At 35.6% G+C, this 14,736-nt stretch overlaps 1 protein-coding gene across 1 annotated transcript; it reads left to right on the top strand.

The window, feature by feature from the left end:
- Window positions 1-622: 622 nt before the first annotated feature.
- LOC126738503 (coiled-coil domain-containing protein 170) lies at window positions 623-13,573 on the top strand. Its single transcript, XM_050443873.1, has 12 exons — window positions 623-777; window positions 10,516-10,820; window positions 10,871-11,078; window positions 11,131-11,271; window positions 11,322-11,493; window positions 11,549-11,721; window positions 11,776-11,976; window positions 12,031-12,174; window positions 12,228-12,311; window positions 12,456-12,728; window positions 12,783-12,961; window positions 13,011-13,573. The coding sequence occupies exons 1-12, from the start codon at window positions 679-681 to the stop codon at window positions 13,357-13,359; spliced, it is 2,328 nt and encodes a 775-aa protein (XP_050299830.1). The 5' UTR covers window positions 623-678; the 3' UTR covers window positions 13,360-13,573.
- Window positions 13,574-14,736: the final 1,163 nt, after the last annotated feature.

Below are 14,736 nucleotides of genomic sequence, written 5' to 3'. Positions count from 1 at the left end.
CAAGATAGAAAAAGAGCCTAAAGATCTCATAACTAAACCAGAAAAAGTAAAGAACGCGATTAATATTACACATGATATAAGTAATATGCCAACACCGTCTCATGATAAGTATAGGAATAAAGTAAAAATGAGACCAGAGCTTATTAAACTTGGACGAAATTTAATTTATTTTTATAACTACAATGTAAATAAATTCTGTTGATAAATAAATAAAAACCTTCATACATTTTGTGTATAAATTTTTTACATTTTTATTAAATTTTTTTGAAAAAAAAATTAAAACTTGTATTTTATTTTAATTTCCTGGCTTAATGTTTGGACCCTCCAATATGCTCCCAGAAAAAAAAAACAAATAAATTATTCCTTTATTGTTAAACTCATTATGATTTAGTAAAGCCTTTTCATTTGCCCTTATTCAACCCCCCTTTCCTTAATAAAACCTGGATTGGATATACCCCATGCACTTTCCATAAACTTCCTTGGTAATATCGATTCAACCGTTTTGGCGTGACTATGGTATGGCCTTAAGGGTGTTTTTTTTCTTGGTAAATAACGCGGGTTAGCAGTTTAAAAATTAAAGTAGCAGAGAGTTTAAAAATTAAATTTAAGGGAGTTATTTAAAGGTTTTTAGAGAGTGGAAATTTAAGGAAATTAATAGTGTAATAATAATGTTTTACAATGGAAAATCAACCAGCAGCTGAGTCTGTCACTTCGGGAAATACCGAAGAAGATTGGGAGATTTTTGATATTTTGTGTAAGCCGGAGACAGTAGTGAAGGTAAATTAATTTTATTTTTTTTTCGCATTTTTTAATATTTTTTAAATTGTTTTTATGTAATGAAATTTTATATAATACATCATTTATATTAATCAAGCTACATGATCCACTGGTTTTATTATTTGTATTTTTTTTAACTTGAACTGTATTTCATGTTTTATTAACTATTTAATATATTATGTAAATTTTAGAATGTATTTTTTTATATTTCAAACGTTTTATTGTCGATATTTTGGCTTAAGAGACCATTCTTAAAGAAGTAAAGCTAAAAACCAAAAAAAATATATATTAAAGCGTTTAGTTGAAACATTGATCTTATTAAACTAATAAAACATCAAAATTTATTTTATCATCAGTTTCATCATCGATTATTTTTTATTTTTGTTCTTTGTCTGCATTATTCCGTCACTTTTCCTTATGCTTTTTAATTTTTCACTTCGTAAATAATATTTTCTTTTTTTCTCGTTAATTAGCGTATTTTTCCTTTAAATTAAATATATTTTAGTCGCTTCAATTACATTTGCTGTACTTATTTTTAACACTAGTTATTGACCATTTTCGTCCTTTTCTTTTACATATTTTATTTAATTATTTTACCACATAATCACATGATTTATCTACTAACAGATAATAACTCACAGATTTGTGAATCATCGTTTTTTTTATTCCTTCTTTTTATCATCATGTTTCTGTCTTCTTTTTTCCCCTCTACAATTGTTTGTGTTAGTATATCTCTACCCCCTTTGCTGTCAGCATTAATTTTTATTATTTTTACTTTTTTATTAAAAATCGGATTTTTCCAAACTATTTTTATTTTTTCTTTTGATACTTATTTTTTCTCCTCCTCAAATGTCTTTCTTTAATTTTTTTCTTATCTTCTTTTTGTTTAGCTTCTTTCGAATTTTTTACTACCTCAGTCTCTACCTCAGCTCTATATCGTCCTTTTTTCAAATATTTCGTAAACATCTTACAGACAAAATTTTATTATTTTCAATTGCTCTTCTCTTTAAATATCCTTTCCTTCTTTTTCTTTTTCTTGTTTTTAGGAATCCTTTTTTATTTTATCATTTATATCATAAGCGTGATAGTTAATAATTTTTTTTTGATATATTAAACTAGATATATTTTAACTGGTTTAATTATCTTCATCATGCTTATTTTTAACATGAGTTAATAATGACTATTTTCATCCTTTTCACTTGTTTATTTATTTCTTGAATTATTTTTCATAACCTAAATATAATTATAATATTAACATTAATAATAATAATAATAATAATAATAATAATAATAATAATAATAATAACCCACATAACGGAAAATAAAAATAAACTTATTAAGCATAAAGGTTTTTAGAATTATCATTTTTTTATGTTCCTTCTCTACTTAATTCAATCTTCTTCATTATTTTTTTTCTTTGATATTTTCTTTCCCTTTCATCTCTTTCTATGTATTTTTTTAAAATCAAAATCATGTACTACATATTTTTCCATTAGTATCGCTGTCTTTGTTAGCCGTTTATTCAGACTATTTTTATACACCTTTTTTTATTTATTTTTAAATTGCAATAATTTTTTAGTTAAATGACTCCCATGCCAAGAATGTATGGCCATTATTTAGTTCTTTCTAAATTGTTTCATCAACATTACTCTTCTTCCTTCATCTCTCTTTTTCTTCTCGTATTTCTTCTCTTATCTTCTTTTTTGCCTTTCAATTAGCATCTCAATATGATCGACCTTTTTCTAGTCTATCTAGTTTATATTTTAGATCTTTTTATTAGCATTAATTCTTGATTATTCATTAAGTTTTCCTCTTATTTTGCTGCTTTTTCTAGTCGTCATTGGGCCTTTATTATATATACTTTTTTCTTCTCTTTCTATTAAACTTTCTTTCTTTCTACTATCAATGATTTCAATCAATTAATCATAATCTTTATTCAGCAAAAGGTACTACAAACAAAAAAAAAAGTGGATAAGTAATAGCAAAGTAGACTAAATAATACAAAAAAGCGGTAAGACTAGACAATTACAAAGACACTAGTAAAATAATTCTAGTATAAATAAAACCTTAAACACTATCTAACCTATTAAATAAAACTTAATCTAAGATTAAATATTAAATTATGTAAAAGTAAAATCGTCGCTTTATTTTTGCTTCGCCTCTTTATTATTAGCTAGTTTTTTTATCTTTCGTCGTTTAAGCAAAAACACATAATGCAATTTTCACTTGTCCATTAGTGATGTTTTTTCTGAGTGAGACTCTTGAACCTCCTTTCAGCATTAATTCCTGGTTATTTTCTCGGCTTTCATTTATTTAATCCTTTAATTCTTCTGAATGTGGGTCTTTTCTTTCTGCCTGTTAATCATCTTTATTTTCTTTACCAATTTCTTAAATATCGCCGTCAAAAATAAGTATAGTTTGAACTTTTTGAATTCTTCTTACTTCAAATAAAAACAATTAACGTAATCCATAAAAAAAAATGAAAAAAATGAATTTCCTTAAACATATTGAAAAATGTGGGTCACACACTACTTATAAGATACAAATCCCTGATAAACAAAAATCACAGAAAAACCTATTCCAGATTTTCATTGGTGCCATGGTACAATGTACACCGATCAAATACTGTATTGATTCTTCCCTAAATATTGTCACAGTGTTTCTTAGTCTTCAGTTATCTGCGGCCAAAGTTAATTCTATATAAATTTATCCTTATATACCAACAGTATATAATAAACCTCTATATACTCGTAACGTAGACATGCAAATTATCCGTATGATCAATGAGAGCAACAGAGTTTTAAAACTGTTAAAGTATTGATTAGAGGGTTTAAATTTGCATGTTTATACCAGAAACACACGCGACTAGAGGTTTGTAAATTCTCGCTTGTACTTCCACTTTAATGACGTTTTGTATCATGAGCTGCTGTCAGTTGATGGGTAAGTAATTGAATTTGTGTGTTTTTTTCTTGTAAATTTTACTTGCATTTAAGTAAAAAAAAAAAGTAAATTAGAAAGAAAAACACTGTTTTTGCCCTTTTAATGTTATTCCTGCTTTTACTATAAACATTATTTATATTACTTCTTGATAATAATTCTTTTATAAAACAAAGTACTTCTTTTTTATACTATTTTTTTAATTATGCTTCCGTTGTCATCTAATTTAAACTAATGCCTATTTTTTAACATTTCTTGTCCTAATATATGTATCAAGCTAGTTCATCCACTACCAAAATAATAAATTTTGCAATACAAAATCAAGATTAAAAAAAAACTACTAAGTGAAAAAATGAAGTAGCAGAAAGGAAAAAGTTCGCAAAAAAAATAATAAAGAGAAAAAAATTTTTTTTTGCTGCTTATTTTTTATCTCTGTTCTAAATTAAATCAATTTTTTCTTTTACTCTTTCTACTACAAATCTAATAATAAATTATCTTTGCTCCCTTTATTTTTGTCATATATTTTAAAACATATTTATTCCTTTTTCATTAATATTTAATCTATATTCATTATTTTTTCCTTGTTTTTTAATTTTTACTAAATTTATTTATTCACCACGAACAATTATTCACATTTTATTTCACATTCACATTTTATTCACCAAAAACAGCAGAGCAACAAATGGGTCAATTACCAGCTGCAAGGGTAGTGCCTAATGCTCCATTCACCCACACCGGAGTAGATTATGCAGGGCCAGTTCAAGTGAGGACTATAAAAGGAAGAGGCCATAAGTGTTACAAAGGATACATTGCTGTATTCATCTGCCTTGCTACAAAGGCCATCCACTTGGAAGTTGCAAGTGACATGACAACCGACGCTTTTCTAGCTGCATATCGCCGATTCACATCAAGAAGAGGTCAGTGCTCACGTATCACTACTGATAATACAAATTTCGTTGGAGCTGCTAACATTATCGAGAAAAAAGTTATGGACATAACCCAATGTACAAAAGTACAAGACTCTATTACAAATGCTGGTACTGAGTGGCATTTTATACCCCCTGCGTCTCAAGCAGGGATAAAGTCGATGAAATATCATCTACGAAGAGTAATTGGCGAAACCACTCTCACTTTCGAAGAACTTACAACATTAACATGTCAGATCGAGTCATGCCTAAACTCAAGACCACTATGGCCTTTAACAGAAAATATTGAGGACCAATTTGTCCTAACTCCAGGCCATTATCTGGTCGGGAAGGAACTAGTTTCCCCTCCAGATCCGATTACCATCAACATCAACTCCAACTTATCATAAAGATGGAGACTGATTCAAAAAATTAAGAAAGACTTCTGGAACAACTGGTCCATAGAATATTTAAGTCGACTTCAGCAACAGTACAAATGGGCTTCACCACAGGTCAACCTTAAACCAGGCACCTTAGTGTTAATAAAGGACAATAATATTAAGCCGATGGCCTTTAGCTCGCATCAGTGAGGTTCATCCAGGAAAAGATGGCGCGGTACGGGTAGTATCAATTCGCAAAGCCGACATGTCTACAACAAAGCGTCCGATTCATGGATTGATTCCTCTACCTCTGGAAGATGATTCACCACAGCACGAAACATTGAAAAGGAAACCGAAACCAACCGGCTAGATATCAAGGATTGTCATTGACATCGCTTCTCTTAATTACGATGCTATGTTTATGTTCGACAATCATACCATGTCAATCAAACTACACTATCCACAAACCAAAGGAAGGGATTTATGTAGAACATCTCGGATCAGTCCAAATTGATAGAGGTCGATTAAAAATCGAATCTTGGTACAGCCAAGAAATGATACGTCGTGATATGAATAAATCTAATGAAGTAGTTGATGACTTTGAGAGGCAGTGCAACGAAACTAGAAAATTGACGGAAGACACCCATTGTGAAATTTTTGGTCATCACTTAGCAGAACAGCAAAATCACCTAAATTGGATAACTAACACGCATACTTTAACCAGGGCAAAGCGAGGACTGTTGGGCAATTTCTTAACATCAGTGTTTGGGGTAAACGATGAAGTCTATCACGATATTAAGTCTCTAAATAAGAAATGATTATGAAGGCCACAAAGTGTCAAACAAAATTTATGGTCAAGGCATTATCTACATTTAACGCTACAGAGGAACGTATAGCAAACCAGTTACAGCGATTTCAGACTAAACTTTCTAAAGGACTGCAAGCCATCGAATTGCAAAAACCAACACGAACTCCATAAGCATACACATAGCCACAAACTACCTTACAGAAATTAATGACCAATGACCATTATACAAAGATGTTGGATATTCAGTTTAACAAAGGCACATTGTTTCACATACTGTCTTCAACATATATAAAGAAGATAATAACAGACACCAACAATAAGTTACCAAACAACTTGGAAACATCCTTGTCGCCACTACTGCAGACCACTGTGACACAAAACGTTACTCATATTTGCATCGCTGGGTATTTTTCAATAAACGATGTCTCTAACTTCCAACTTATACACTCAACAGCCATACCCTTAGTAGTAGGAAATCATACATACTGGAGCATCGACACGACCGACGCAGACATAGCTGTTGATTATAACACGTAGGAGTTCTTCTATGTTACAAGAGAGGAGCTGGAAAGATGCATTAGGTCACATCGACACCATTTTATCTGTTCCCCAACTGCAGTTCGGAATCTTGAAACAAACCCCAACTGTGTTATAGATGAGATATTTCAACGACCACAGGAGATACAGTGCAAATCCATAAAGCATGTCGTAGCAAAACCACTATATGAAAGCAGTTGAACAATCCAAATACTTGGTTGTCCATAACAAACAACTCCGCAAATGTAGCAATTATCTGTGATGGCATGCGTGAGGACATCGTGATCCAGTCAGCAGGCATCATCAAATTATCAGACGACTGCATGATTAAAACAAAGCAGGTCACTTTAACTCAAACAAGACGATCTAGCATCTCGGTGCTAGCTACTCCAAGGCAGTATTAATACTCATTAACCACACTATTGGTAGCGATAATGGCATTCCTGACCTATCTTTAGAACCAGTCATAGGCTTATCACCCGGGGCACTACAAGACAGCATTCTGGAACCATCAGGGCTACTAACACTATCTTCATAATCGGACTAGCAATCAGTGGCTGGTGCCTATTTAAATGTATAAGGCCACATGGTCGAGCTTACATGTTCAAGAAACGACCACAGAATAAAACCAGCGAGGAACAATCTGAGGACGAAGACAAAGCAGTGGAGCTGAGCTCTCTAAGATCTACCATTGAGAGAGGGCAGAATGTCTAACCGCCATTAGTTTTAATTTTATTCAAATCTTATATTGTACATATTGTTTCGCATAGTATATAAAATACCTAAATTAATATCAATGAACCTTCCAGTCAGCATTATTGCATTATTACGCCTGACCTACATTTATTACTAAAACCAAGTCACCTATTGTAAATTAAAAGTGATGAATCGACTATTGTATTTACTATAAATACTCTTGGTGAAATTAATAAAATTAGCATTAACGATCACGTTGTGTCTCATTTAACATCCTGCAAAACCACGCAATCAACAATAATATAACCCGCAGTACTCATCACCATGCTACCAGTGACGTACTAGCAACAAATCAATCAAGGTGCAAGACACCAGTATTAACAATAAATTTCTTAGTAAAAATGTTGGCATTTCTAGCCTTTGCTTTATTGGTTCTGACTGCATGCTTTGTTTTTTTCCTTATTTATTATTTCCTCTATTTTATTTTTTTTTTTGGCTTTAATTTCTAATCTCTTCTCCCATTTTTCATAATCATATTGTAGCATTTTAACAGTTAGGCAAATCAGAATATTCGATTCACAAAAATAATCAAGTGATTTATTTACAGATTTATACTACTAATCCCGATCACTTACGACTACTATAAATATTTATTTACACCGTATTTATTTAATACTATTTATGTCCGATTTAAATATCGCGCCAATATTCGGAATTCAACTGCACTCAACTGTAAACTGCCTCTCAGCGGCGACGCGGCTCCTTATATACTAGACTGACCATGATTTCGGAAGAATCGCTGACCTTTCACGCATCTCTAGAAAAGTCGTGTTAAATTCCGAAATGACGAAGAACAGCTGATATTCACGTCATTGCTAATATCGTTACACTATATGCTCTCCCTAAGCTTATTTCATCTCGAAATGATTCCAAAGATAATGAATGTCGATACCGGCAGAAGGTTCCACTCTGGCAACTGGACTTATAAAAATAATATTTAAGCTTTTCTCTAGAAAATCATATTGGGATATATGTATAACAGCACACCAGAATTTACACACCTGTATACCTAAAGGCCACTTCTAAGATACTACGAATCATCCTCTAGTCCAGGTTATTGAGTCCACATGCTAGTTTGCGAATTGCTAGGCATCGCAGACCCTCGGCAAACAACTCCTTGTTTACAGAATACAAAGCGTCCAAAACGTCCTTGTATCCATGTAGAAGATCTTTCCACGTGTTTCTTTATTGGTTATCTTTAGTGCTTGCCCGACTCTGGGATTATACCAACGTAGTTCTTGAATTTTCCCGAACTTTCTATAAGAAACCTCAGCTATTTCTCCAGCCATTTATGAATTCTTAACCACACAATGTGCCAGGGCATACTTAGCTGAATTTGGGACAACACAGAGGGTCGTTGCGTAACGTCGTATAAAAGAAATAGACTTGGAACAATTATTACTCCTATTAACACAGTACGCTAGGACGACCGCTTTGACATCCTTGGAGGCGATCTGGGCCAGCGGTGTAGCAAGTAAGTGCTAGGTGTTCCTGTGCTAGTTTAGGTTCCGATACAGATGCTTAGACCCAATGCCTCTAGCACTCCAATTTGTTCCCTAAAATAGTTCCTGAATACAAGCTCTGTTGTAAAGGGTCATTGCTGTATTGTAAATTAACTTGATTTACTCTTATCTGCTCTATTTCGACTGTTTATTCTCAGCTGTTTTATGAGAACAACCTTGCCTCGGTTCTCCTGGAGCGAAGAAACATCTCTGGTACCCGGCCTGGCCGACAAACAAACGTTCTTTAGGTAGTAATTGCTAGCGTCGATGCCCAGTACATATTTTCCTTCGAGTGACAGCCCTGGGACCATTGGAATTGTCGTTCTCCTTCTGTTAGCTTGGTCAATGGGTTTGTGATGGTGGCAAATCCTCCCCCAAAGTATCGGTAATAAGTGCATAAACCCAAGAAGCTGCGTAGCTCATGCTTGTCTTTGAGAACTTCAGACTGATCTCGCTTCGCTCTGGTGTCAAAGTTTCTTCTGGAAGTAGGACTCGAATGTTAAAATCCCTCTTACGATGCAAAACAACTTCCTTATCGTCTAACCTCAGGACTTTCTGCTTAGAGGTCAATTCGAATCCTCTGGTATCCATTATGTTCGTCTTGATGATCACCTTATCCTCAATCTCTGCCACTATCACAGGATATTTAAATGTGGCTTTTCCTCTAGTGAACGTAATGTTTATTGCACCGTGGATTTTTGCTCGATGACTTCATTTTGATTGCCGTAGCTACAGACCAGACTACGTCGGGTCTTATGATTGTCTTTGTCGCAATTGTATCCAGCAGGATAGGATCCACAAACGTATCAACAACGAAAACACTATATGAAAACACCTGACACCAATGTAGTAATGTTTTTACCCGTTCGTTCGGTGTGAATTAAAATACTCGATGCACAAAAATAGTGAATTGATTTATTTACACACTAACACTACTAAACACGATTAATGCCAGAAATATATATTTACACCGTATTTATTTACTACTATTTAAGTTTTATTTAAATATCGCATCAATATTCCGAACTGACATGAATTGGAATGTAAACTTCCTACTAGTTGCGACGCAGCTCCTTATATACTCGGCTGACCATGATTCCGGAAGATTCGCGGACCTTCCACGCTTTTCCAGAGACGTCGTGTAATAGGCCCGCTTACATCATTTTGCTATTTTCTTTTTAGTTATTTTTAATTTTTCGCATATTTATTATTTTTTAAAGTTCTTTTATTTTTTATAATTTGACTTCTATTAATTATTCTTCTGTTTCTTATCTACTTGACATTTTAAAACTGTTTGTTATTTTTACTCCTAGCACTTAATCTTTTCTTATTAATAATTTAATTTTCTTTTCTAAATATATCAGTAAAAATTTTGCAATTTCTCGTTTGTTACTTTTTATTTCTTCTTCTTATCATTTGCTTCTCTCTTTTCATTTTCCATATCATATACTTTACATATATATATATATATATATACCTTAGCAAATAAATTCTTCAGTGAACATTATGCTTTTACTAGTTCTTCTATTGCTTTTTGACATTTATTGTTCTTCTTTTTCATCTTCTTCTTGCCATTTTTTTCTTTTCTTTCCCCTAATTTAAAAATCAATTAATGTGTACGTTATTTTATGTTCAGTTTCTTTCCAACTTTATGTTTTTTTTATTTAAATGTTTTGATTCGTCTTCCATCTCCGTCTCCGTCTCCGTCTCCGTCTCCGTCTCCGTCTCCGTCTCCGTCTCCGTCTCCGTCTCCGTCTCCGTCTCCGTCTTCGTCTTCCTCTTCGTAGATCATTCATCTCTCTCGTCTCTTAGTTCATCTCCTCATAAGTTTGTTTCCACATTTCTCGAACCTTTTTGGCTTGTTTTAGAACCAAAGAACAAAACTTTAACCTTAAAAAATGCTTAATTTTCAGATGGAAGACCCACAAGAAGTTGACCTCACAACCTCCCTACGGAGCGAACTAGCCGCCCTCCAATACAAACGTGACCGTCTCACGCAAGACCTCGAAGAGATGAGGTCGCAGCTGCGCGGAAGGGACCAGCGCTGCCTGGAGCTACAGGTCGAAGCTGACCAGCTACGAGAACAAGCGGCCAGACAAAACGCCATCATCAGCTCGTTGAAGAAGCGAGTGCACGAGCTGGAGGAGAGGGAGAGAAACTTATTTGCCGCGCAGGGTCGGAGTGAGATTTCCTTGCAAACAGCGCAGAGGGAGATCAGGTACGACATTTTGCAAAGGTTTAAGTGAGATTTATGTTAGAGGTGTTTAGGTATAATGAAGAGAAAGCCAAGGAACTTGAGGCTAAAGTGAGACATCTGGAGATTGAGCTGAATGCAGAGGAACAGAAAAAAGAGGCTGCCAGGCAACAGTTTCAGGATTTTGTTAGAAGGTTATGTGTGGCCTTGGGGGCGGATATTGTAGACGGTTCCAATGTTTCTCCTGAGACTTTGGTGCATAAGGCTTCTGAACTGGTCCAGGTATCATTAAATCTCCATTAGATCAACACAATCCGGATGTAAAACTTTTTAGGAAACCTCTAGACTCAGAAGTAAAGCTCATAACATCAGTGACACCTTAAGTAGTGTAGATATCGATCTTAGAACGTGTAGAGACAATCTTGAGAGATGTATGGCTGATAAGGATAGCTTGCAAAGACAGTCTGCTGCCCAGGTTATCTAAATTTAGTAATATGAAGCCATGAGATTAACACTTGATTGTAGGCCATGGAAATTGACCGGTTGAGGCAAGAAAAGGAGTCTCTGGAAATGCAACATAGAGTGACCCAAAGGGAGCTTAACGAGTTAAAAGAAAAACTATGTCTGTGCAGTAGAACTTTGGAAACTAGCACTGGAAATGTGGCTCAGCAAGAAGCTATGATCTGTCAATTAAGAGGTAAACTGCTTGTTCAAATTTACATTCATCCATTGTTCAAAAATTTAATTTTAAGATGATGTTAAGCTACGAGATGATAAAATCCAAAGGCTCCAATCCGAACACAAACACACCCTCGAGTCTTTGGCCATTTTATTGAGCACTCCAACCAGGTTTGTTGACTCAATCGAGGTCGCCATCAAAGAAAAAATCCATGAGCTTATCACTGATAATAAGGAAAAATCTGCTGTAAACACTTGTCTATGAAATCACAATCATTTTATTAAGAGTAATTTTTTTTAGCAAATTGAGAGCCTGAGGGATAAGCTGAACCACGAGTCTCAACAGTTGGCGAGGCAGATCTCATTATGTGATCAAGCTAACTCAAAAATCCGTATGTTGGAGGACGAGAAGGCTTGCTTGGAGGCTAGGCTACATAAGGCTGATTCTGATATTAATTGTTGTGAACTGTCGAGGGATGCCTTGAAGAGGGATAAGTGCACTGCAAGTATATCCCTGCATCAGTAAATGTAATGCTTCTATCAATTTTCGTTCCAGTTTATGAACTTCCTGGAAAGACTGGCAAGAGCACTTAATATGGATGAAATATCTCATGATATCGGTGTAGAACTGCACACGGAATCATTGCTGTTAAGGGCAGAACAACTTGCTCGACTGGAGAGTGACAAGCTGGTAGATAAGGTAAGCCACTAGCACTTAAAATTGATTAAAACCCAATTTTTTATTTTCCAAAGCTGCTTTGTTGTGGATACGGGACTCTGCCCAGACTTACTTGTTTAAGAAGAGAAAGATCATTTCATGACTTACCGCTTCGTGATGTAAGAGTAACTGTTTTAACTTGCATCACTGATCATTATCTTCCTTCTCATTCACTGTAGGTAGAGCAGTATTGACATTAGATCCATTGAGATGCACTAACTTTTCAATCATTTTAAAAGTCTAAATGTTTCTATTTTTTGCAGACTGCTCTGGTCTACCAACTGCAACGCAGAGTGCGCACTCTACGCGAACAAGTGCAACGGAAAGATCTCCACCTGGATTTGCTTAGAAGGAAACTATCATTACAAGAAGACAACGCCAAGGCCAAATGTCTGCTTCAGAATGAGAGGGATGAGGCTAATGCTAGAGTGAAAAAACTGGTGAAACAAGTAGACAGGTTGCAACTGCAACTGAACGAAGCCAAGAGTCAGATTAGGGAGCTGAATAGTCAGCTTGCTGAAGCTGCTGACTATAAAGTAAGCATAAGCCTGAAGTTTTATTAGAGCTTTGGAATATCAGTTATATTTTAGATAACTGCCTTGGAACGTGGAAGAAAAGTGGAAGAGCTTCAGAAAAGACTTATTGACTCAGAAGCAGTCAGGACTAAGTACAACAGAAAAGTAACCATGCTTAAAGAGCAAATCAGACAAACCAGTGAAACGATCGAACAAGAGAGGAACATCAATGAACATTCTTTACAACTGCTAAGGTAAGTCATTCTCTGAATAAGAATCTTAAACCTAATACAGCCTCTGCAGGGATGAATTGGCCAGAGTAAAAGACCAACTCTCAGAAGTGCAACGTCGTGAGTCTCAACTTCAAAGTTTTAAACACTCTGTGGCGAAAATCCTCGGAGTGGTACTGCCCATGCCCGATTACGAGCTGGTATCCAGACTGCAAAAGCTCGTGGATGCTCATCACGATTTCACTTTGGTATCCAGGCGGTACGACGATCCGGTTTTGAGATTGACTTCCAGATCGCCCACTGGAGGGTCCCGGATATCCAGGACCCCGGACCGGTCCAGATATGATGACTCCGGATACGTTGACGGGGTTGATTTGGATAATTCGGATGAGGATTTGTACAAGAGGCAGGGCAGGATGTGACGAACGACGTTTAAGGATTTGTAAATCCTGAGTTAAGATGGTGGAAGTGGTACTTTCCAACCGTGTGTGACAAATATATAACTTTCTGGTCATGGATAAAAGACATGTTTTTGACGATGTTAAATGTGTGGAAAATAGTATTAGTCGTTAGGGAATTAGCACTGCCTTAAGCGTCTTTTAGCAATCAGTATGAGTCAAAACCTTTAAAATTGTGATTGCGTGCAGATTATCTAATAAATATTAAATTTAATAAAGCATTTTAAAGTTGTATTAAAATTTTAAGTTTAGCTTCTTTTACTCTGGTTTTATGTTGGGTCAAGAGCTTTTTGGTTCTTTAAAACTACCTAGAAATATGCTTTTTTTTGTATAAGTTTCAATTAAAAAGATATTTTCTTATATTTTCATATATAGCTGAGCCGTTAAAGTTAAGAATGACTCTTGTTTGTAATATGTTCGTATCGAGAATGTCGAGGATCGCGTATATAGTCCCGAGGCGATTCTTGACAGTTCACAGCTGATCGATCCCCGCCGGCGTTGCCAAGCTTCATGCATCTGGGGCGCATGTTCACTATATGTTTATTCGCCACAGGGCTCCCCCCAGTGGGATAACCGGAGGTTGCGAACGGTTCTGTTGAATTGCATTGGACAGCAAACGGTTGGCATTTGAGTGTTCTTCCACTAGTTGATGTGACTGTGGCACATAAGCTGGTTTGAGTCGATCCATGGAAATTCGTTGTGGTTGGTTCTGAACATCTACTGTCAAGTACTTATCATGACGTTCCAACACTCTAAAAGGGCCGGTATATGGTGGTGTCAGCGGAGGCTTTACTTTATCAGTACGGATGAACACTTGAGTCGTCTTCTGCATATCTGATTGAACATATGCTGTGCGGGTTGAGTGGTTACTTGTAGGTACTGGTCGTAATGCTCCCATCGTGTGCCGAAGTCGCTGGACAAAACTATGTTCATCAGGTGCCGCTGCAGCTGGGACGAGTAGCTGTCCGGGGAGGCAAACCGGAGTACCGTATACCAACTCTAAAGCTGTGCAATTGATATCTGGTTTAAAGGTGTTTCGAAGGCTCAGCATGACCAAAGGACCCTCTACCCATGATGTTGCATCGGCGGCGATTAAGGCAGCTTTTAGTGTTCGGTGAAAGCGTTCGATACACCCATTTGACTGTGGGTGGTAAGCAGTTGTCTTAAAGTGTTGCACTCCAAGCAATGTATTAAGCTGGCCGAACAACTGGCTTTCAAATTGTCTACCTCGATCCGTAGTTATCGTCACTGGCACCCCAAAGCGAGAAATCCATGCCTCAAGCAGCTTCTGTGACACGACTTCTGCTGTTATTTCTTGAATAGGGATAGCTTCAGGCCACC

The sequence above is a fragment of the Anthonomus grandis genome, chromosome 7 (genome assembly GCF_022605725.1).
Source record: "Anthonomus grandis grandis chromosome 7, icAntGran1.3, whole genome shotgun sequence".
Lineage (NCBI taxonomy): Eukaryota > Metazoa > Arthropoda > Insecta > Coleoptera > Curculionidae > Anthonomus > Anthonomus grandis.
Note: the sequence above shows the minus strand (reverse complement) of the source record. Positions and strands in the feature narration are given on the sequence as shown.

What these genes read in the sequence shown, in the direction of transcription:
- LOC126738503 (XM_050443873.1), top strand. Translation starts at nt 679, where the DNA reads ATGGAAAATCAACCAGCAGCTGAGTCTGTCACTTCGGGAAATACCGAA. An exon ending in AGGCTTCTGAACTGGTCCAG is followed by an intron (nt 11,079 to 11,130) that starts GTATCATTAAAT and finishes AAAACTTTTTAG; the next exon opens with GAAACCTCTAGACTCAGAAG. An exon ending in ATAATAAGGAAAAATCTGCT is followed by an intron (nt 11,722 to 11,775) that starts GTAAACACTTGT and finishes AATTTTTTTTAG; the next exon opens with CAAATTGAGAGCCTGAGGGA.